General features: G+C 41.8%; 1 protein-coding gene across 3 annotated transcripts in view; it reads left to right on the plus strand.

Annotated features, from left to right (window-relative positions):
- Positions 1–24,575, plus strand: part of ARIH2 (ariadne RBR E3 ubiquitin protein ligase 2) — a 57,935-nt gene that overhangs the window by 23,012 nt on the left and 10,348 nt on the right. For all 3 annotated transcript variants that reach the window (XM_059160850.1, XM_059160852.1, XM_059160851.1), the window contains 5 exons: positions 15,393–15,460; positions 19,725–19,788; positions 21,231–21,381; positions 22,460–22,581; positions 24,089–24,198. In XM_059160850.1, the coding sequence (XP_059016833.1) occupies positions 15,393–15,460; positions 19,725–19,788; positions 21,231–21,381; positions 22,460–22,581; positions 24,089–24,198 (515 nt within the window). The remainder of the gene's footprint in view (positions 1–15,392; positions 15,461–19,724; positions 19,789–21,230; positions 21,382–22,459; positions 22,582–24,088; positions 24,199–24,575) is intronic.

The following is a 24,575-nucleotide window of genomic DNA, read 5'->3' on the forward strand; positions in this document are numbered from 1 at the left end:
TTTAAGGAATTGTACAGTGGACATCCATATACCTACTAACAAGATTATACAGGTGCTAACCTTTTGCTACATTTGCTTTGATATATATCTAGCCATCAACCAACCAATTTTATTTTTATAGAGATTTCTTAAAGTATTTATATTCCATTAAATTTGCCCATTTTAAAGTGTACCATTAGATGAATTTTAATAAGTTTATGCAGCGATGTAACCATCACCACAACCTGAGTTATAGAAAGAACATTTTCATCATCTGGAAAGTTCTTTGTGTTTGTTAGCCAGTCCCCACTCAAAGCTGCAGGCAACTAGGGATCATCTTTCTATCCCTATGGTTTTACCTTTTCCAGAAACTGCATATAAAGGGAATTGTACAGTATGTAATCCTTTGTGTCTGGCTTCTTTCACTGAGCACAACGTTTTTGAGGTTCATCCATGTCACGTTACGTGTCAGTAGTGCTTTCCTTTTTATTGCTGAATGATTTTCCATGTATGGATATATATTACATTTTGTTTATCTATTCATTCATCAGTTAATGGACATTGGGTTGTTTCCAGTTTGGGGTGATTATAAAATATGCTGCCATGACCATTCTTGTCCAGGGCTTTAAATGGACATATGTTTTCATTTCTCTTGGATAGATATCTAGGAGTGGGATTGCTAGTTTGTATGGTAAGTGTGTGTTTAATGTTTTAAGAAACTGCCAAACTGTTTTCCGAGATGAATGCTATTTTGGATTCCTGCCAGCGTTGTATAAGGGTTCCGGTTTCTCCACATCCTTGCTAGCACTTGGTATGGATAGTCTTTTGGATTATATTCATTCTGTTGAGTATGAAGTGGTATCTTGCAATTTTTATTGGCAATTCCCTTATGACTGATAACGTTAAGGATCTTTTCTTTTGCATATTTATTCTTCATAACTTTTTCAGGTAAAGTATTAAGATCTTTTGCCCATTTTTTAAAAATTGGGTTGTTTGTCCTATTGAGTTGCCTGAGTTCTTTATAGATTCTGAATTAAGGTCTTTGTCAAATACATGATTTGTAATAATTTTCTCCTAGTCTCTGGCTTGTCTCTTCCATCTCTTCCAAGACATTCTTAATGTCTTCGAAGACTAAAAGTTTAATTTTAATGAAGTCCAGTTTATCAGTTTTTCTTTCAAGGATAGTGCTTTCATTGTTGTATCTAAGAAATCTTTACCTAAACCAAGGATGCAGAGATTTTTACATTTAAATCTGTGAACTGTTTTGAGTTCCTTTTTGCGTGCTGTGAAGTCTCTAAGTTCCGTGGTTTGTTTTTGCATAATGATATTTGGTTATCCCAGAACCATTTGTTGAATGTTTCCTCTACTGAATTCCTTGGCACCTCTGTATAAAATTAATCTTAGATGTCTGAGTTTACTTCTGGATTTATTCTGTTTCATTGATCTCCCTGTTTCTAAGCCCATACATACTTCATTGTCTTGATTACTGTAGCTTCATAGAAAGTTTTGAAGTCAGATAGTGTAAGTCCCCCCCCAAAAAAACCCTGCTTTGATTTTGATTAATTTTAATTGCTGTGTTCAGTCTGGAGCTGTGTTGTTCTGTCCAGTGGCTATGACCCCTTGTAGACATTGGGTATTTGAGATGTGGCCAGTTTGAATTGGCATGTGCTATAATTTTAAAATATACATGAATAAAAGGATATGAAATAAAATAGTTCATGAATAATTTTTGTGGATTACATGTTAGAAAATATTTAGATGTATTAGTCTAAATTAAGTATATTATTAACACTTCACCTGTTTTAAATTTTAGTTTTCATTTGTTTGCCGCTGTATAGAAATACATTTGTTTTTTGTATATTGACTTTGTTATCTTACTAAGTTCATTTATTAGTTCTAGTAGTAGTTTTGTACATTTGTTTAAGATTTTCTGAGTAAATAGTCATTTTATCTAGAAATAGAGACCAATTTGCTTCTTCTTTTTCCAGTCTTTTATTAAGGTATTTATGTCTCTCCCCCCTCCCCCCACTTTGTCTTACTGCCCTGGCTAGGACCTCCAATGTGATGTTAAATGGTGAGGGTGGTCATCTGTCATTTTCCTGATAGTAGCATAGTAGCATTCACTGTTTCATCATTGAATATAATGCTTTTCATAGATGCCCTATATCAGATTCAGCAGTTCATTTTTTTTCTGATTTGCTGAGAATTTTTATCTTGAATGAATATAGAATTTTGTCAAGTGGGTTTTCTATAACACAAATGATCATTTTTTACACCTTTATTTTGTTAATTAAGTGAATTACAATAGGAGCTTTCAAATGTTAAATCATCTTTCCATTCCTTGGATAAACCTCATTTCATTATGCCATATTGTACTTTTTCTATATTGCTGGATTTAATTTGCTAAAATATTTGGATTGATTTTTGTGTCTGTTTATAAGGGATACTGGTCTGTAATTTTCTTTTTGTTATATTTTTGTCAAATTTTTTTTTTAAGATTTTATTTATTTATTTGACAGAGATCACGTAGGCAGAGGGCAGGGAGTGGGGGAGGGGGGTGCGGGCAGGCTCCCCGCTGAGCAGAGAGCCGGGATGCAGGGCTCAGACCCTGAGATCATGACCTGAGCTGAAGGCAGAGGCTTAACCCACTGAGCCACCCAGGTGCCCCGTCAGATTTTTTGTATCTGAATTATGTTAGTTTCATAAAATTAATTTGGAAGAAGTATTACTTTCTTGAGTTTCTGAAAGTGTTTAAGATTAGCGTTGATGGGGACGCCTGGGTGGCTCAGTTGGTTGGACGACTGCCTTCGGCTCAGGTCATGATCCTGGAGTCCCGGGATCGAGTCCCGCATCGGACTCCCAGCTCCATGGCGAGTCTGCTTCTCTCTCTGACCTTCTCCTCATTCATGCTCTCTCTCACTGTCTCTCTCTCAAGTAAATAAATAAAATCTTTAAAAAAAAAAAAAAAAAGATTAGCGTTGATGAAGTTCTCTAGTAAAAAGTTGTGGGCATGGAATTTCGTGAGAAATTTTTTGATTATGAATTCCATGTCTTTAATAGATACAGAGTTATTCAGTTTATTTATTTTTTTTTTTTTTTATTTTTTATTTTTTATAAACATATATTTTTTATATACATATATTTTTATCCCCAGGTCTGTGAATCACCAGGTTTACACACTTCACAGCACTCACCAAATCACATACCCTCCCCAATGTCCATAATCCCACCCCCTTCTCCCCAACCCCCTCCCCCCGGCAACCCTCAGTTTGTTTTGTGAGATTAAGAGTCACTTATGGTTTGTCTCCCTCCCAATCCCATCTTGTTTCATTTATTCTTCTACCCACTTAAGCCTCCATGTTGCATCACCACTTCCTCATATCAGGGAGATCATATGATAGTTGTCTTTCTCTGCTTGACTTATTTCGCTAAGCATGATACGCTCTAGTTCCATCCATGTTGTTGCAAATGGCAAGATTTCATTTCTTTTGATGGCTGCATAGTATTCCATTGTGTATATATACCACATCTTCTTGATCCATTCATCTGTTGATGGACATCTAGGTTCTTTCCATAGTTTGGCTATTGTGGACATTGCTGCTATAAACATTCGGGTGCATGTGTCCCTTTGGATCACTACATTTGTATCTTTAGGGTAAATACCCAATAGTGCAATTGCTGGGTCATAGGGCAGTTCTATTTTCAACATTTTGAGGAACCTCCATGCTGTTTTCCAGAGTGGCTGCACCAGCTTGCATTCCCACCAACAGTGTAGGAGGGTTCCCCTTTCTCCGCATCCTCGCCAGCATCTGTCATTTCCTGACTTGTTGATTTTAGCCATTCTGACTGGTGTGAGGTGATATCTCATTGTGGTTTTGATTTGTATTTCCCTGATGCCAAGTGATATGGAGCACTTTTTCATGTGTCTGTTGGCCATCTGGATGTCTTCTTTGCAGAAATGTCTGTTCATGTCTTCTGCCCATTTCTTGATTGGATTATTTGTTCTTTGGGTGTTGAGTTTGCTAAGTTCTTTATAGATTCTGGACACTAGTCCTTTATCTGATATGTCGTTTGCAAATATCTTCTCCCATTCTGTCAGTTGTCTTTTGATTTTGTTAACTGTTTCCTTTGCTGTGCAAAAGCTTTTGATCTTGATGAAATCCCAGTAGTTCATTTTTTCCCTTGCTTCCCTTGCCTTTTGCGTTGTTCCTAGGAAGATGTTGCTGCGGCAGAGGTCGAAGAGGTTGCTGCCCGTGTTCTCCTCAAGGATTTTGATGGATTCCTTTCGTACATTGAGGTCCTTCATCCATTTTGAGTCTATTTTTGTGTGTGGTGTAAGGAAATGGTCCAATTTCATTTTTCTGCATGTGGCTGTCCAATTTTCCCAGCACCATTTATTGAAAAGGCTGTCTTTTTTCCATTGGACATTCTTTCCTGCTTTGTCGAAGATTAGTTGACCATAGAGTTGAGGGTCTATTTCTGGGCTCTCTATTCTGTTCCATTGATCTATGTGTCTGTTTTTGTGCCAGTACCATGCTGTCTTGATGATGACAGCTTTGTAATAGAGCTTGAAGTCCGGAATTGTGATGCCACCAACGTTGGCTTTCTTTTTCAATATCCCTTTGGCTATTCGAGGTCTTTTCTGGTTCCATATAAATTTTAGAATTATTTGTTCCATTTCTTTGAAAAAGATGGATGGTACTTTGATAGGAATTGCATTAAATGTGTAGATTGCTTTAGGTAGCATAGACATTTTCACAATATTTATTCTTCCAATCCAGGAGCATGGAACATTTTTCCATTTCTTTGTGTCTTCCTCAATTTCTTTCATGAGTACTTTATAGTTTTCTGAGTATAGATTCTGTGTCTCTTTGGTTAGGTTTATTCCTAGGTATCTTATGGTTTTGGATGCAATTGTAAATGGGATTGACTCCTTAATATCTCTTTCTTCTGTCTTGCTGTTGGTGTAGAGAAATGCAACTGATTTCTGTGCATTGATTTTATATCCTGACACTTTACTGAATTCCTGTATAAGTTCTAGCAGTTTTGGAGTGGAGTCTTTTGGGTTTTCCACATATAGTATCATATCATCTGCGAAGAGTGATAATTTGACTTCTTCTTTGCCGATTTGGATGCCTTTAATTTCCTTTTGTTGTCTGATTGCTGAGGCTAGGACCTCTAGTACGATGTTGAATAGCAGTGGTGATAATGGACATCCCTGCCGTGTTCCTGACCTTAGCGGAAAAGCTTTCAGTTTTTCTCCATTGAGAATGATATTTGCGGTGGGTTTTTCATAGATGGCTTTGATGATATTGAGGTATGTGCCCTCTATCCCTACACTTTGAAGAGTTTTGATCAGGAAGGGATGTTGTACTTTGTCAAATGCTTTTTCAGCATCTATTGAGAGTATCATATGGTTCTTGTTCTTACTTTTATTGATGTGTTGTATCACATTGACTGATTTGCGGATGTTGAACCAACCTTGCAGCCCTGGAATAAATCCCACTTGGTCGTGGTGAATAATCTTTTTAATGTACTGTTGAATCCGATTGGCTAGTATTTTGTTGAGTATTTTCGCATCTGTGTTCATCAAGGATATCGGTCTATAGCTCTCTTTTTTGGTGGGATCCTTGTCTGGTTTTGGGATCAAGGTGATGCTGGCCTCATAAAATGAGTTTGGAAGTTTTCCTTCCATTTCTATTTTTTGGAACAGTTTCAGGAGAATAGGAATTAGTTCTTCTTTAAATGTTTGGTAGAATTCCCCCGGGAAGCCGTCTGGCCCTGGGCTTTTGTTTGTTTGGAGATTTTTAATGACTGTTTCAATCTCCTTACTGGTTATGGGTCTGTTCAGGCTTTCTATTTCTTCATGGTTCAGTTGTGGTAGTTTATATGTTTCTAGGAATGCATCCATTTCTTCCAGATTGTCAAATTTATTGCCGTAGAGTTGCTCATAGTATGTTCTTATAATAGTTTGTATTTCCTTGGTGTTAGTTGTGATCTCTCCTCTTTCATTCATGATTTTATTTATTTGGGTCCTTTCTCTTTTCTTTTTGATAAGTCGGGCCAGGGGTTTATCAATTTTATTAATTCTTTCAAAGAACCAGCTCCTAGTTTCGTTGATTTGTTCTATTGTTTTTTTGGTTTCTATTTCATTGATTTCTGCTCTGATCTTTATGATTTCTCTTCTCCTGCTGGGCTTAGGGTTTCTTTCTTGTTCTTTCTCCAGCTCCTTTAGGTGTAGGGTTAGGTTGTGTACCTGAGACCTTTCTTGTTTCTTGAGAAAGGCTTGTACCGCTATATATTTTCCTCTCAGGACTGCCTTTGTTGTGTCCCACAGATTTTGAACCGTTGTATTTTCATTATCATTTGTTTCCATGATTTTTTTCAATTCTTCTTTAATTTCCCGGTTGACCCATTCATTCTTTAGAAGGATACTGTTTAGTCTCCATGTATTTGGGTTCTTTCCAAACTTCCTTTTGTGGTTGAGTTCTAGCTTTAGAGCATTGTGGTCTGAAAATATGCAGGGAATGATCCCAATCTTTTGATACCGGTTGAGTCCTGATTTAGGACCGAGGATGTGATCTATTCTGGAGAATGTTCCATGTGCACTAGAGAAGAATGTGTATTCTGTTGCTTTGGGATGAAATATTCTGAATATATCTGTGATGTCCATCTGGTCCAGTGTGTCATTTAAGGCCTTTATTTCCTTGCTGATCTTTTGCTTGGATGACCTGTCCATTTCAGTGAGGGGAATGTTAAAGTCCCCTACTATTATTGTATTGTTGTTTATGTGTTTCTTTGATTTTGTTATTAATTGGTTTATATAGTTGGCTGCTCCCACGTTGGGGGCATAGATATTTAAAATTGTTAAATCTTCTTGTTGGACAGACCCTTTGAGTATGATATAGTGTCCTTCCTCATCTCTTATTACAGTCTTTGGCTTAAAATCTAATTGATCTGATATAAGGATTGCCACTCCTGCTTTCTTCTGATGTCCATTAGCATGGTAAATTCTTTTCCACCCCCTCACTTTAAATCTGGAGGTGTCTTCGGGCTTAAAATGTGTTTCTTGGAGGCAACATATAGATGGGTTTTGTTTTTTTATCCATTCTGATACCCTGTGTCTTTTGACAGGGGCATTTAGCCCATTCACATTCAGGGTAACTATTGAGAGATATGAATTTAGTGCCATTGTATTGCCTGTAAGGTGACTGTTACTGTATATGGTCTCTGTTCCTTTCTGATCTACCACTTGTAGGCTCTCTCTTTGCTTAGAGGACCCCTTTCAATATTTCCTGTAGAGCTGGTTTGGTATTTGCAAATTCTTTCAGTTGTTGTTTGTCCTGGAAGCTTTTAATCTCTCCTTCTATTTTCAATGATAGCCTAGCTGGATATAGTATTCTTGGCTGCATGTTTTTCTCGTTTAGTGCTCTGAAAATATCATGCCAGCTCTTTCTGGCCTGCCAGGTCTCTGTGGATAAGTCAGCTGCCAATCTAATATTTTTACCATTGTATGTTACAGACTTCTTTTCCCGGGCTGCTTTCAGGATTTTCTCTTTGTCATTGAGACTTGTAAATTTTACTATTATGTGACGGGGTGTGGGCCTATTCTTATTGATTTTGAGGGGCATTCTCTGAACCTCCTGAATTTTGATGCTTGTTCCCTTTGCCATATTGGGGAAATTCTCCCCAATAATTCTCTCCAGTATACCTTCTGCTCCCCTCTCACTTTCTTCTTCTTCTGGAATCCCAATTATTCTAATGTTGTTTCGTCTTATGGTGTCACTTATTTCTCGAATTCTCCCCTCGTGGTCCAGTAGCTGTTTGTCCCTCTTTTGATCAGCTTCTTTATTCTCTGTCATTTGGTCTTCTATATCACTAATTCTTTCTTCTGCCTCATTTATCCTAGCAGTGAGAGCCTCCATTTTTGATTGCACCTCATTAATAGCTTTTTTGATTTCAACTTGGTTAGATTTTAGTTCTTTTATTTCTCCAGAAAGGGCTTTTATATCTCTCGAGAGGGTTTCTCTAATATCTTCCATGCCTTTTTCGAGCCCGGCTAGAACCTTGAGAATTGTCATTCTGAACTCTAGATCTGACATATTACCGATGTCTGTATTGATTAGGTCCCTAGCCTTCGGTACTGCCTCTTGTTCTTTTTTTTGTGGTGAATTTTTACGTCTTGTCATTTTGTCCAGATAAGAGTAAATGAAGGGGCAAGTAAAATACTAAAAGGGTGGCAACAACCCCAGGAAAGTATGCTTTAGCCAAATTAGAAGAGATCCAAAATCGTGAGTGGGGAGAAAGGGGATAAAAAGAGGTTCAAAAAGGAAGAAAGAAAAAAGAAAAAAAAAAAAAAAAAAGAAAAGAATTTTTTTTTAAAAAAGAAAACACCTAAGAAAAATGTAAAAAAATATATATATATATTAGATAAACTAGTAAAAAATCGTTAAAAAAGAAAAAGGTAACAGTTAAAAAAAAAAAAAAAATTTTACCCGAAGGCGAGAAAAAAAAAAAAAAATGAAAAAGAAAAAATTAAATTAACTGCAAGACTAAAAAAAATCACAGGAAAAAAGCCATGAGTTCCGTGCTTGGCTTTCTCCTCCTCTGGAATTCTGCTGCTCTCCTTGGTATTGAAACCGCACTCCTTGGTAGGTGAGCTTGGTCTCGGCTGGATTTCTTGTTGATCTTCTGGGGGAGGGGCCTGTTGTAGTGATTTTCAAGTGTCTTTGCCCCAGGCGGAATTACACCGCCCTTACCCGGGGCCGGGGTGAGTAATCCGCTCGGGTTTGCTTTCAGGAGCTTTTGTTCCCTGAGCGCTTTCCGTAGAGTTCCAGAGGACGGGAATACAAATGGCGGCCTCCTGGTCTCCGGCCCGGAGGAGCCGAGAGCCCAGGGCCCCACTCCTCAGTGCGCCCTCAGAGAACAGCGCCCAGTTACTCCCGTCTGCCTGACCTCCGGCCGCGCTCCGAGCTCACCGAGCCTGCGACCGGTTCAAGGTAACACGGAGCTGCGAGCTTACTGTCGGCTCTGTCTCTGTAGCCGGCTTTCCCGTTCCAATACCCGCAAGCTCTGCGACACTCAGACACCCCCGATCCTTCTGTGACCCTGCGGGACCTGAGGCCACGCTGACCCCGCGTGGGCTTCGCTCCGGTTTAGCCTCTGGAGCGATGTCCCTCCGCGGAACAGACTTTTAAAAGTCCTGATTTTGTGCGCGGTTGCTCCGCCGCTTGCCGGGAGCCGGCCCCTCCCCCCGGGGTCTATCTTCCCGTCGCTTTGGATTCACTTCTCCGCCGGTCCTACCTTTCAGAAAGTGGTTGTTTTTCTGTTTCCAGAATTGCTGTTCTTCTTCTCTTCGATCTGCCGATGGATTTTCAGGTGTTTGCAATCTTTAGATAAGCTATCTAGCTGATCTCCGGCTAGCTGAAGCAGTCTCAGCTTGCTACTTCTCCGCCATCTTGACTCCTCCCTCTATTCAGTTTATTTTTTTTTCATTTTGTGTCAGTTTTGCTAAGTAATGTTCAAGGAACTTGTTACTTTCACCTAAGATATGAAATTTATTAAAAATAGATTATTGATGGGGCGCCTGGGTTGCTTAGTTGGTCAAGCGTCTGTCTTCGGCTCAGGTCATGATCTCAGGGTCCTGGGATCAAGCCCCTCATGGGCTCTCTCCTCAGTGGGATTCCTGCCTCCCCCTCTCTCTCTGCCTGCCTCTCTGCCTACTTGTGATTTCTGTCTGTCAAATAAATAAATAAAATCTTTTAAAAAAATAGATTATTTATAATATTCCCTTATTTTTCTTTTAGTATCTGTAAGGTTTGTAGGGACAGTCCCTTTTTTACCCCCGTTATTGGTCATTTGTATTCCCTTTTTTCTTAAATGTTCTGGCTAAGGTTTTTAATTAGCTTTGTTGATCTTCTTTAAGAATCAACTTACAGGATTTATTATTCAGTATTATTTGGTTTGAATTTTACTTATTTCTCTTTGGATCTTTTTAATTTTTTCCTTTTACTTGCTTTGAGTTTAGTCCTCTTTTTCTAGTTTCTTTTCTTTTTTTTTTTTTTTAAGATTTTGCTTACATGCAGGGTGCCTGGGTGGCTCAGTGGGTTAAAGCCTCTGCCTTCAGCTTGGGTCATGATCCCAGGGTCCCGGGATCGAGCCCCTCATCTGGCTTTCTGCTCGGCGGGAAGCCAGCTTCATCCCTCTCTTTGCCTGCCTCTCTGCCTACTTGTGATCTCTGTCTGTCAAATAAATAAAATCTTTTAAAAAAATAAAATTTTATTTATATGCAAGAGCTCTCACACCTGTTTTGGGGATGGGGCGGGGAGGGGCAGGGCAGAGCAGAAGGAGAGAATCCTCAAGTAGACTCCTTGCTGAGCTCAGAACCCAACATGGGGCTTGATCCCAAAATCATGACCTGAGCTGAAACCAAGAGTTGGACACTTAACTGACTGAGCTATCCAGGTGGCCCCCCTTTTTAAAGATTTATTTGTATGGTCTTTTTCTAGTTTCTTAAGGGGACTTGATGTCATTGATTTTTATATTTTTTTCATAGTATCAACATTTACAGTTATAAATTACCCTCTGGCATCATGTTAGCAGGATCTCACCCAGTTCTTACTGTGGTATTTTCATTATCATGTAGCTCAAAACATTTTCTAATTTCTCTTGTGATTTCTTCTGTGACACATAGGTTCTACAGTAATATGTTCTTTTTTTTTTTTTTTTTTAAGATTTTATTTATTTGACAGAGAGATCACAAGTAGGCAGAGAGGCAGGCAGAGAGGGGGGAAGCAGGCTCCCTGCTGAGCAGAGAGCCCGGTGTGGGGCTCAATCCTAGGACCTGAGATCATGACCTGAGCTGAAGGCAGAGGCTTAACCCGCTGAGCCACCCAGGCACCCCCAGAAGTATGTTCTTTAATTTCCAACTATTTGCTACAAAAAAGGGCATCCTTGGTAGAGAATAGTTGGCTGAGTGTATGGGGTGCTAGTATCATTTGGTCTAATGCTGGACTCCAGAGCACAGTGGTTCTTATAACTCTTCCACTAAGGGCTTAAGGTTTGTCTCATCAGTACTGGAAAACACTGATGGGTTTTAAACAGGGTGGGAGCTGATCCTGGCCAGATGTGAGAGCTCTGTAAGAGCTGTTTAGTATTATTACTTTTACATCAGGGTTTCAGGAAGGTATTCCTGAGGGATATAGACTGGAGAGATCCAGACAGTAGTACTGATAGGTTGTTCATTTCTTGAGCAAAACAGTCTAGCAAAGATTCATCTTGATTCTACTAAAAGATTCTGTTCTCCACAATTGAAAACGTACAGAAGAATGGAAGACTCCCCAGCTGTGAACTATTGACTCTAATAGATTCAGAGTGGATTGCTGAGCCCTGTGAGCATCAAACAGTAATGGTGTGAATACTCAGGAAATTCTTTCTTGAGAGCGTTCAGCTGTTTGCACTTTGAGAAAGATAAATTTTTATTTTTAATGCTTTAATATCATCCCCAAGGTTTGTTCTGGCCCTCTTGTGGAAGACTTAAATATTGGCACCCCTGCACCCCCCCCCACATCTTTTTCTGCCCCCAAATCACCGTGTTTGCTTCCTCAGATACTACTGGGACATGTGTACAGTCTGTTCTGTTTAAGATTTTATTTATTTTTGTGTGAGAGAGAAAGAGAGAGCTCTTGCCTGAGCTTGAGCAGGAGGAAGGGAGGGCAGAGGGAGAAGCAGGATCGCCCCTGAGCAGGGAGCTGGATATGGGACTCAATCCCAGGATCCTGGGATCATGACCCAAGCCAAGGCAGATGCTCAACTGACTGAGCCACCCAGGCGTCCCCAGTTCTCTCTTGTGACCCCAAATCAAGGATGAGGTGGCTTCCCTGCTGGGACTACTTTTTTTTTTACTTTTTTTTTTTTAAAGATTTTTATTTATTTGACAGAGATCACAAGTGTGCAGAGAGGCAGGCGGGGGGAGGGGGGGCGGATGCCAAGCTGAGAGTCCAAGGCGGGGCTCAATCCCAGGACCCTGGGATCATGACCTGAGCCGCAGGCAGAGACTTTAACCCACTGAGACACCCGGGTGCCCCCTCTTTTTTTTAATTTTTAAAAAAGATTTTATTTATTTATTTATTTGTCAGCGCATGGAGCACAAGCTCTAGCAGGGAGAGGGGCAGAGGCAGGAGCGAGATGTGAAACTGGATCCCAGGACCCTGGGATCATGCATCACCTGAGCCCAAGGCAGATGGCAGACACTTAACGACTGAGCCACCCAGGTGTCCCATGGGTCTGCTACTTTTAGCATAAATTCTTCTAGGTACTCTTCCTCTACCCCTGTGCTGTTTTTGCTGGAGAGCCTCTTAGAACCTGACTTCCCTGTAGATTCTATGTTGCTACTGTAGGGCAAGGCACAGTCACACTGCATTCATATTGCATTTTGCTTAAATTAATGATCTCTGAGTTCCTTCAGGTTTATAATGGATTATTGAAGGAAAGTCCCTGATTTTCAGTGATATACTGTGGACATAATATGGGCCATTTTCACACCTCCATCTGTGATGTGGGGATCACAGTAGCACTTCCTGCAGAAGGCTGGTGGGAGGTGCATATGGCTGACAAACGTGTGCCTCTTATCTTGTATGTATTGATGTATTCTTGGCTGTGGGGAAGAAGAGATTCGTATCACTCCACTATCAGTTTCATGAAGTGCTCTTCACATAATCTCCTCTCACCAAAACTCAACTCTGCTAGGATACTCTCAGTTGGTCATTAGTGGACTTGCAGTCATTAATAAAATTTCTGTCTCAACAGAGGGTCGTGTTTTGCATAGGTGGGTTGCATGTGATGTGCGAATTCGGAGGTTTTGTTGCTGCTGTTAAGTGCTATTCAGATCAAAGGATCAGACTAGGTAGAGTGCTAAAATTCTGTTTCCTAAGAAAAGTTGAGTTCCATTTTGAAAATCCACAGATTAAAGACATGATGTCACTTAATGATTGGCATCTGTTGAGTGGTCACCCTCTGTCCAGTCCAGTTCTAGGCTCTGTGGATCTGTGAGAAGCAGCCTAACACCTGTTTTTAGCTCCCAGGCTCCACCCAAGCCATCTGTGGTGAGAAGGTAGGGGTAGCTGCTGGACATGATGAGGACTCTGGGTAGTTAAGTGCCTTTGTCAAGACCTAATAGCCACAATATGCCAGGACATTTAGAAGTCAGGACAGAAAATGGTGTAGGACTGATTGGGCCCCATTAGGTAAGAGGTGATAGAAAAGACTCTGTTAGGAGGTCATCCAAAACAGCATCGCTAGCAGTTGTGTTTTTTGTTGGTTTGTTTTTATTTTAATCATAGTCAGAAGCTATATTCAAAGCAGTTATTTAACTTTAAGCCATATGTTTGTTTCTGTTTTCATTTTGTGATCGTGGTTTGCTATAGATAAATAGCTTTGTTATGGCTACCGTTAGAAGAAATGTCAGTTACAATTCAGGAATCTGAGACCTAAAGTCTCTATGGTCCTCAACAGGAAAATACTATAGCAACATGTATGAGTCAGGTGGCTGTTACCTTGCATGGAAGGGACGTGGAGACCCCCACCTTTAGCGAAATGCGCTATCTTGAGAACTTGGTTTTCTCAAGATGTACCTGGGCTGTAGGACAAAAAGGCATTCACTCACTGCACTTTGACATAGTGTCTAATGCTGAGTATACACTGGGACATGTCCTTGTTTAGCACGTATGCTCCTGTTTCCTTTCAGGAGTGACTTGAGCTCTAGGGCCAGGGATTACATGTTGGTCACTGTGTCTTTCCCTCTGCAGTTCTTACCTGTGGACCAGCTGTCTTACGGTTCCTTGGTAGCTTCTGTGTAAAGACTCAGTCCAGTGGGGCAGAGGACCAGGGTTCTGCGTGTCCTCTTGGCTTTCTGGTCTGAAGTGTGCTCCTTGTTTCTCCTTGATTCAGTAGCACCTCGTGCTCCACGCTGCTCTCTCTAGAAGCCTGATTTAGACCTCCAAACACAACCGTATCTTCTGTGGCCCTACGCTAGTCTTGACAACCTCAGGGTGTTCCTTTCTGTAACTAGTCCTCTTCCCCTCCCCACCCCCTTTTTTTTAGCAAGAGAGAGTGAGAGGGAGCGAGCATGAGCATGCGTGAGCTGGGGAGGGGCGGGGGGGTGCGGGGGAAGAATCCCAAGCAGGCTTTCCATTCAGTGCAGAGCCAGACACAGGGTTCTATCTCATAACCCTGAGATCATGACCTGAGCTGAATTCAAGAGTAAGATGCTAACTGACTGAGCCACCCAGGTGCCCTAGTCTGCTTTACCTATTAACCAAGATACTGTGACTATAACACGTACCTGCTGTCTTACTACTGGCTTCTTTGCCCTAAATTAAAATGTGAACTTCTTATGTCGATAACTTATTTCTGTAACATCCTTTTCAATGACTGCATACTAAATCATTGCATGGATCTGTCATATATTATTTACCTAGTTCCTTTTTGTTGGACATTTAGATTATTTTTAATTTTTTACTCTTGCAAAACACTGCTGTATACATATCTTTTATGAGAAAAATTTACAGAAGTAGAATTGCTAGCTCAGAGCTCCTTCTGGGGCTCTTTGATAGCCACAACCAGAGTGCTTTAAAATGTAGGGGCCACAAAAAAAAATGTAGGGGCCACAAAAGCTGTCCATAGGCTTTTAAATCATACTTGTGATCGGGGCTCATTGGTTGCCAGGAATTTGGAGATTTTAAGCAGGGGTGTTTTGATTTGCTGGATTTATACAAGAAGTGCAAGCCTGAAGATTTTTTGCAAGTGACAGGCCTAACTAGAGGTGCACTTTCCATGTGTGGCCTCCTACAGCAGCTTGAGGGAACATAGGCCACATCAGGGAACACACAGCTCTTCTGCTTCAGTCAAATGGTGGGTTGTTACTATAACAGGGTGTTTTTACTTCAGCTTCAAATCAGACTAATTTCTTAGAAGTGTCATTAATGAAAATAAAAAAAGTCAAAGAGATCCAGGAAAGATTATATTAATATTATCACTAAGATTATAAGAGTCCTTTTTTTTTTTTTTATAAGATTTTATTTATTTATTTGACAGAGATCACAAGTAGGCAGAGAGGCAGGCAGAGAGAGAGGAGGAAGCAGGCTTCCTGCTGAGCAGAGAGCCCATTGTGGGGCTCGATCCCAGTACCCTGAGATCATGACCTGAGCTGAAGGCAGAGGCTTTAACCCATTGAGCCACCCAGGCGTCCCATAAGAGTCTGAATTTAAAAAATGAAGCAGAGAACCAAGAGGAAGAATTTGGAAATCAAACCTGGGCCTGCCGTAGACATGAATGCATGCACTTCTCAAAATATGGAGTTCTCCGAAAGAAACAACAGTTGTAATTTGATTTTTTTTCCCCTTTCTTCTTTCTAGGTATCTCATTCAGTTGCTAAACTTATATTAGTTAATTTCCACTGGCAAGTTGCAGAGATATTGGACAGGTAAGGTATTTTGGGGGAAGAGAGGTGGCATTGCCCATAGCCTCTTTCTCTGCCCATTTACGCAGTAGTGATTATTGTTGATGTTTTGGAGTATACTTACAATGTGCATATTATATATTTAAAACATTGGATCATATTGAATATCCTTTTTTCTCTCAATACCTGGCAAACATTTTCCCATGACTGCATCATATTCTTTCTATCTCAGTTTTATTGCTGGCTCAATATTTCATCACGTAGACGTCCCATGCTTTTTCCAAACCCCTGTTGTCAGTGAAATTAGTTCGATTTTTTAATGCCATTATGAATTTGTAATCAGTGCCCTTCTATATAACATTTGCCAACATCTCCATTTGTTTCTTTTGGATATATCAAGTGAGAAATGAAACATTCTTTTGAATCCAAAAGAAGCAAATGGAGATGTTGGCAAGTGTTCTTCAGAAAAGATAGGCCAGCTTACCACCAGAGCCAGACCTCTTGAGGCATAGACCTTAGAGTCTCAAGATGTCTTGGGAGTGGTCAGGAGGAGGGGTTCCTCTTCCTGCTGCCCCTTCTTGGGAGGACTCCCCGTGCCCTGCCTGCAGAGGCGTGTGCTTCTGTCTAGCGTAGGGTTTCTCACCCTCGACATCCATGCCATTTAGGGTTAGATAATTCTTTGTTGTGGGGGCACTGTTCTGTGACTTGTAAGAGGTTTGGCAGAATCTCTGGCAAAATCCATTTGAAAAGACAAAATAACAATAAAAAATGAGCAAAAGACAGAACAAGCATTTCACACAAAAGAAAGCACAAACAGCCATTAACATGAAAAGGTGCCCAACCTCCATAGTAATTTGGGACACTGAAGTTCACACCCCAAGCCTTTGAAATAAAAAATGTTTCCAAGTAACCCCTGGAGAACAAAATTGTCACTAGTGAGAATCACTGGTCCTGTCCCTGCCCTTTCACACACCTATGAGTCTTCCTTTGTATGGCGTGATCTGCTTCATCTGCAGAGGAAGGTCCTGCCTCTCCTTCTCCAGGCTACGACATAACCGGGATGGCTGTACCTGCTGGAGCGGCTCAGCCCTCTCGGGAAGGAGCAAGTGCGCTTGTGATTTCACTGACTACACTCTCTCACTCTCTTATCCCCCAGAGCTGGATACATTTAGATAGACTTTCAAGTGAACTTTCTTTCACTGTCTGCACTGCTGTTTCTACTACCCAGAATTCTGAATCTATGTAGGTTCCAGCAGTGGGGTATCTCTCGCTATTCAAACTCTGTAGCCTAACATGGGAATGGACAAGATGGCTGAAGATAGTAAGAATATGGTATGAGAAAGTAGGAATAAAAGCAGAGGAAGGAGGCATTTTGACTAGGTGGAATAAGGAAGTCATGTGCAGGAGACATTTTTCCCTGCTCAAATTCCTGGATTCTGGGTGTGTTTTCCTGGGCTTTGTGTGCTACTTTGATTGCCACATAATAATTGTTTTTATTTTTATTATTTTTTAAGCTTTATATATTTATTTATTTTAGAGTGAGAGTGTGTGTGAGCAGGGTGGGGACAGAGGGAGAGGGAAAGAATCCAAGGAGACTCCCCATGGAGCCTAATGTGGGACTCTAAAGACCAGAGTCAGATACTTAACCTACTGAGTCACCAGGCACTCCTGGTTTTATTTTTATTTATTTTTATTTTTTTTTTTTTAAGATTTTATTTATTCATTTGTCAGAGACAGAGGGAGAGAGAGCAAGCGAGCACAGGCAGACAAAGAGGCAGGCAGAGGCAGAGGGAGAAGCAGGCTCCCTGCGGAGCAAGGAGCCCGATGTGGGACTCGATCCCAGGACCCTGGGATCATGACCTGAGCCGAAGGCAGCTGCTTAACCAACTGAGCCACCCAGGCGTCCCCTGGTTTTATTTTTAAATGTATGTATGCCATACCTCATTCCAGAAAGGAATTAAGTTTTTATTGTTTCTTTTTCAAAAATATATGTATTTGTACACACATGTGTGATGTGTGTAGGTTAAGGAATGATAAGGTAAAAATACTTAAGTGTCCACCCAAAATAAGAAACCCTCTGATCTTTACTTAGAAGCCTCTGATGGCAGTGTCCGCCTGGCCACACCCCCTTCCTTCCTCTCCAAAGCAACCAGTATCTTGAATTGGGTATTGATCATTTTCTTGTTTATTCTTTTTTTTTTTTTTTTTTTTAAGATTTTATTTATTTATTTGACAGGGGGTGGGGAGAGAGAGAGAGAGAACAAGCAAGAGGAGCAATAGAGGGAGAGAGAGAAGCAGGCTCCCTGCTTAGCAGGGAGCCTGATGCAGGGCTCAATCCTAGGACCCTGGGATCATGATCTGAGCCAAAGGCAGACACTTAAACAAATGAGCCACCTAGGCATCCCTTCTCAGTTATTCTTAAATTATATAACCTTTAGTTGCGTGTGGTTTTGTGTTTTTGTTTTTTTAAGTAGGCTCCATGGAGCCTAGCACTGGACTTGAACTCAGGACCATTGAGATCAAGACCTGAACTGGGATCAAGAGTTGGATGCTGGGCGCCTGGGTGGCTCAGTGGGTTAAGCCGCTGCCTTCGGCTCGGGTCATGATCTCAGGGTCCTGGGATCGAGTCCCGCATCGGGCTCTCTGCTCAGCGGGGAGCCTGCTTCCGTCTCTCTCTCTCTGCCTGCCTCTCCGACTACTTGTGATTTCTCTCTGTCAAATAAATAAATAAAATCTTTAGAAAAAAAAAAAAAAAAAGAGTTGGATGCTTAATTGGCTGAGCCACCCCAGCACCCCTAGTTTTGTATGTTTTTAGAACTTTATAGACATGGAATCATACTGTATGTGTTCTTCAGTTTTTAAAACAAGGCTGCATTTTATGACATCCTGTCCATATTCCTGTCAAAAACCATTTGTGAGGGATGCCTGGGTGGCTTAGTTGGTCAAGTGTCTGCCTTCAGATCAGGTCATGATCTCGGGGTCCTGAGATTGAGTCCCGCATTGGACTTCCTGCTCAGCCAGGAGTCTCCTTCTCCCTCTGCCTGCTGCTCTCCCTGCTTGTGTGTATGTCTCTCTCTCTCTGAGAAATAAATAAAATCTTAAAAAAAAGAAAAAATTGTGACTTCTAGTTTTTTGCTATTACAAGTAATGCAGCTCTGAAAACTTGTGCGTGACTCCTAGTGTCATAAGTTTTCCTACTGTTGAGTATAGAAAGTGAAGATATCTGTTCCTTAGCTTTACTAACTGGCAAAATGTTCCGAAGTGATTGTACTGTGTTACATGCCCACCAGTGGTATATGAGTGTTCCTGATACTGACAGAGTTGAAGTTTTGCAGTCTGGTGGATATAAATGACATATAATTGTGTCCTAGATTAGTATGTTTCATGTTAAGGGGCATTCGTGATTTCTTTTCTGCGAAATGCTTGTTCTGTCTTGGCCCATTTTTATTGTTATTTTGTCTTTTCAAATGGACTTGGAGGAAGTTTTCTTTTTATTTATTCTGAATATTGGTCTTTTGCCAATTATATATGTATTGAATTATCTTCCATTTATAGCCTGGCTTTTCACTTTATGGTGGGTTCTGATGAACTGAACTTCTTAAATGTAATATAATTTGTCAGAGTTTTTCTTTATGCTTTGCATTTTTTAAAGTTTTTATTTGAGTAATCTGTACACCCAACATGGGGCTTGGACCCACAACCCCCAGATCAACAGTCATATGCTCCACCAACTGAGCCAGCCAGGTGCCCCTGCATTTTCTTTGTCTTAAGATAGTCTTCCCTATTCTGAAGATAGCAATATTTCCGGAAAGGAGTTGAAAACAGACTTCAGACTTCGTAAGTATTTTTCCTACAGTTTGGTGTCTTTGAATCAGGGTTATTACTCTCATACCAGTTGAGGGCTAAAAAAATTGAAAAAGATGGGGCTCCTGGGTAGCTTAATTTTTTAAGTGTCTGCCTTCAACTCTGGTCATGATCCCAGAGTACTTGGATTGAGCCTGCTTCTCCCTCTCCCCTTGCTGCTCCCTTTACTTATGTGCTTGCTCTCTCTCTCTCTTTCTGTCAAATGAATAAATAAGGTCTTTCTAAAAATATATAAAATAAAATAAAAAGCTGAGAGAGAAAAAAGTATTTAAGGTAAAAGGAAGCTTGATACTGTCAGAAGGTAAGTAGAGACAAAGGCACTTAAGTGTAACCACAGCACTTGTTGGTCTCATCTGGTTTTATTCAGAGGTTAAAATGTTGGTCTGTATCTGAATCCCTTTATTTCTGCTTTTTTGTTTTGTAGATACAAGTCTAACTCTGCTCAGCTGCTCGTCGAGGCTCGAGTTCAGCCTAGTCCCTCAAAACATGTGAGTGTCTCCCACTTGAGCAAGGCTTCTCCTGACACACATGGCTCTTGCTGTGGCTTATGGTGTTAGTGAGAACCATCTTGCTTTGTTTATAGTACAACATGCTTGAGATTTTTGTTCCAGTATGGGCCTAAATCTTCCGTTTCCATTTTAAAGAGTTTCCTCATGGATGAAGAATAAATCATTGCCAGTCCTGGGGCCTTCTCCAGCCTCACCTTCCTCTTGACACTTACACACAGCCTGTACTCCAGTCCTGCTGGCCTATCCTGTCCCCATCTTTGCTGTGGGAATGGAACTCCTCTTTAAAGACCCACCTCTCACAAAGCCTGTGATCTCTTCTCTCCGAACACCTCTTAGTCATGTCTTGAAATCTTTACCTGCATGATGTGGCAATTCACTCATCTTTCTCAGCTCCCCTCCCAGACTGTGTGCTTTATGGTTAGGAACCGTATCTTACAATGCATAGCAATGTCCTTTGTATTTAGGAGTTTGACAAACACTTGTCACGTGAGTGAAGGCCATGTCGAAAGCGCTCTTTAGGAGGGAGAATCAGGGTTCAAATTAGCACACAACTTCTGTAGCTCTTAGGAGAAAATTTCCAGAAGCATTTTGGATAAACATGAGAATACAGCCTTTTTCCTCCAGTTGCATTTTGTATTCCCAGTGAACTAACCAGAACCTAATGTAAACCTATAGTGGACTTCTCCATCAGTTTGTGGCTTGGGCCAGGGGTCCCGCATTGTCTTTGCTGGTTCATGTAGCACGGCATGGATTCTGGAGTTCAAGCTTTGCAGTTATTTGCCCACATCCTGTAAGGTTTCTTCCCTAGTAGGAGCCTTCCTCATCCCTCTAGGTTAATTGTATGTGATATCTTGCAGTGTGTTAAGGATGAGTTGTGAGTTAGTAAAAACCATGAAGCTTTGTGTTTCAGGCATATCTGTGTGGGAAAAGCACTGTCTTTGATAAGTAAACCTGCTGTTTGGGTTTGCTAGAAGCTTCACATGCTCAGCTCAGTCTCTGAGAACCTCTGTAGTGGGAGCTTTGTGCACCTAATGGTGCGGTTTGTAAAAGAAACCCAGTGGCCTCTGAAAGCAGAAGTTGGATTGAATGACCTTTAAAGACCTTGGCAATTTGGAAATCCAGAGTTTTTCAGCCTGACATTATAAACTACTGTAAGTTCTCCTTTCAGCCTTCCTCTGCCTCTCTCAATCCTAGTGATTATACAAGCCCAGCTCATGTGCCACCTCCTTCAGGAAGCCTTCCTGACTGGTGCTTTCTGTTCAGAACTTTTGGGACACACAGAGCCCACACACTGCAGTTGAGTTCTGACACGTGTTGCAGGGTCAGGCTCGCCTCCCATGCACCTAGCTGCGTCAGGCGCCCCTGTGGTCTCCTAGGATCTGAAGGCTCCTCTTCACTCAGTTGACTCTGTTTCTCCCCAGGTTCCCACGGCCCACCCCCCTCACCACTGCGCAGTGTGTATGCAGTTTGTGCGCAAGGAAAACCTACTTTCTCTGGCCTGTCAGCACCAGTTTTGCCGTAGCTGCTGGGAGCAGCACTGCTCAGTACTTGTCAAGGACGGCGTGGGTGTGGGTGAGTCTGCGGCAGAATTTGTAAAAGGCTGCCATGAAGTATTTATCTTCCGCTTTGCCCTTGCAGGTACTCAGGTCAGCTGCATGTTTTCTTCTGAGCCTGATAAGGGTTTTTACTGTCAGAACCATTAGTTTCTAAAAACATCAGGCTGCACAGTGGCACGATTTTCCCTAGTCCTGAGGATTGAGAGGATTAAGGCTATTATTTGGGCGTATGTGTGAATGTTGGTGTGAGTGCAAGGTGAACTTTTGGGAGAACTCTCCTTTAAGCTGCCTACCACATCTTGATGCCCCAAGTGGGAGCCATAACTCAGAAACCCTCAGAGAATCCTGCTATTTAGGTAGCATAACACAAATCAGGTTTGGCGACTGGTTATGGGAGTGGTTTTTTGTACTATGACTTTGATGGCATCAGAACTCAATTAGCATCCCCCTAACGGTATCTGCAGAATCTCATTGTGTTGGGTGGTGGTCACTTGCACGTAATATTAAATATCACAAAACAAAATTGTTAGTCAAGAGCCATATAGGATTTTTAAAGATTAACCTCTGCATGCCATGGGGGTCTTGAACTCACATCCCCAACATCAGGAGTCGCCTACTCTACCAGCTGAGCCAGACATACCCCAAGAACCATAAAGGATTTTTTTAGATGATACTGCTTTTTTAGTGGTGCTGTTTGTGGTATATATGGAATTTGAGATAAATTTTAGTTGTGTCACTGCAAATACATTAATTTGTCTCTCTCTCTCTTTTTTTAAAGATTATTTTTTTATTTATTTATTTGACAGGTCGCAAGTAGGCAGAGAGGCAGGCAGAAAGAGAGGGGAAGTAGGCTCCCTGCTGAGCAGAGGGCCCGATGCGGGGCCCAATCCCAGGACCCTGAGACCATGACCTAAGCCAAAGGCAGAGGCTTAACCCACTGAGCCACCCAGGCGCCCCCCTCTCTCTCTTTTTAAAATAAATTCTGTGGCTTCAAGGATTTCCTATATAGAATCTGAATTTGTTGGGTGAAGGGAAATACATTACCATCGTGTCTTCTGCAGTGCAGTTATCCGTCATGTTGTTTTGTTCAACAGGAGTCTCTTGCATGGCTCAGGACTGTCCACTCCGAACACCAGAGGACTTTGTGTTTCCATTGCTGCCCAATGAAGAATTGAGAGACAAATACAGGCGCTACCTCTTTAGGGACTACGTGGAGGTATGACCAGCCCCTATCTTTGCACATCTGTCTTCCTGGGCCTACCTTGCATCTCATGCTCACCACAGTCACTTTGTAGATGAGGCGGCCATTCGGTGCTCCAATGTGAAGAAAGAGCTCCGTGGTTTTTACAAAATGGAGAAACCACTAGAGTGGTAGTGAGCAGCACAGGGCCTGGAGTCAGGCTGACAGTGATGTGAATCCCAGGTCTGTTAGTCCTCGCTGTGTAGCCTTCCACCCTTAATTTGACCCCAAGTCTTGGTTTTCTCTGGTAGAATGGTCAGTCAGGCCTCCTCCCCTTCCACACAGTTGCTTAAACAAACTGTTGTATGTCAGGGGATGAACATGAGTCAGGGCTGTCTCAGGAGCTGCTGTTGCATTTGGTTCACTGGGTGATGATAAAGCACAGGGAAGGGATATTGTTTTTTTTTTTTTAAGATTTATTTATCTATTTATTTGACAGAGATCACAAGTAGGCAGACAGGCAGGCGGGGGTGGGGTGGGAAGCAGGCTCCCCGCTGAGCAGAGAGTCCGATGTGGGGCTCGATCCCAGGACTCTGGGATCACGACCCAAGCTGAAGGCAGAGGCTTTAACCCACTGAGCCACCCAGGCCCCCTGAAGGGGGTATTGCTTCTTGTGCACTTTGAAAACTTATTCGGGATTCCAGCATGGTCAGTTTGGGATTTCCTTCCCTCCTCTGGGCTCGGGCTCGGCTCGGGCTTGCAGCCTCAGTGCAGCATAGTTTTCATCATTTTGCTGCTTGTGCCTGAGCTGACAAGATTGACTGACAGGCAGGGTCTTCTCGTGCATGGGCTTGGGATAAACAATGCCTTGTGCCCTTTGCTATTTGCCGCCTTTGGTACATGCATGAGAGTCATTGAGCCTCTCAGAGCTTTTGTTTTTGTTTTTAGGCAAAATTGGTGTGTAACATTATATTGGTTTCAGGGATACAACATAATAACTCAGTATTTGTATATGCTACAAAGTGATCACCAAAGTAAATCTAGTTCCCTCTAACCATATAATTGAACCCCTTCACCCATTTCACACACCCTATTCCCCCTTCCTCTTCTGTTCTCTGTATCTTTGAGTTTTGTTAATTTTTTTTTTTTTTTAGATTCTGCATAGAAGTGAAATCATACCGTGGTTGTCTTTCTCCATCTTATGTCACTTAGGAATAATACTTTCAGATGCACAGCTCCCTAGGCTATGTTCCTTTCCAGACCTTGGTGCCTGTGCACTTTCATCTCACAGACACAGTTTTATATGATAATCTAGCTTTAGATCATTCTAGTGAGTTGCTGCCTAGTTTTAGCTAAATATTCTTATGTCTTCAATATCTGCCTGCCTAATGCTGTTCTTTGTGACATGCTTCCTGAATTCCTATAGCCCCTTGATAGAAGTCATCGGCTGGAAGGACAGAAGGTGTTTGCGCTCTCAGGGAAGTCTGATGTGGAAGCAGTGACTAGGGGATGTCCTCATTGTTTCTCCTTGGTGTGTTCACAGAGTCATTACCAGCTCCAGCTGTGCCCTGGTGCAGACTGCCCCATGGTTATTCGGGTACAGGAGCCTAGAGCTCGCCGAGTACAGTGCAATCGGTGCAACGAGGTGTTCTGGTAAGAGTGAGTGCGGGCACTGAGCATCCCTGGGCTTCTGCCTTGTCCTCCGAAGCACAACTGCCATTGCTGTGGGTGAGGGTGGGTCTGAGAAAGACAGGGTCTGTGAGCCTAACCCGGCAGCTCTGCTCCAAGTGGGCCAGGTATATACCCAGCATCTCACGTTCCACAGGATGTTTCATCATGCTCAGTCCAGAAACAAGAGTGGCATAGATTCTCAGAAAATGTGCTATGGTTTTTATTATGAGACTCATGGCACCGAGATGTGTCTGTGTGGGTTTGTATTTGCCTGCACAGATAATCGTGTGTTACTGTGTTTGAAAGCTACAACCTTCAGTGTTTGAATCTTTCTCCATCTTGGCCTTTGTAGGCTGATT

This window comes from Mustela lutreola, chromosome 2 (assembly GCF_030435805.1).
Source record: "Mustela lutreola isolate mMusLut2 chromosome 2, mMusLut2.pri, whole genome shotgun sequence".
In the NCBI taxonomy this organism is placed as follows: domain Eukaryota; kingdom Metazoa; phylum Chordata; class Mammalia; order Carnivora; family Mustelidae; genus Mustela; species Mustela lutreola.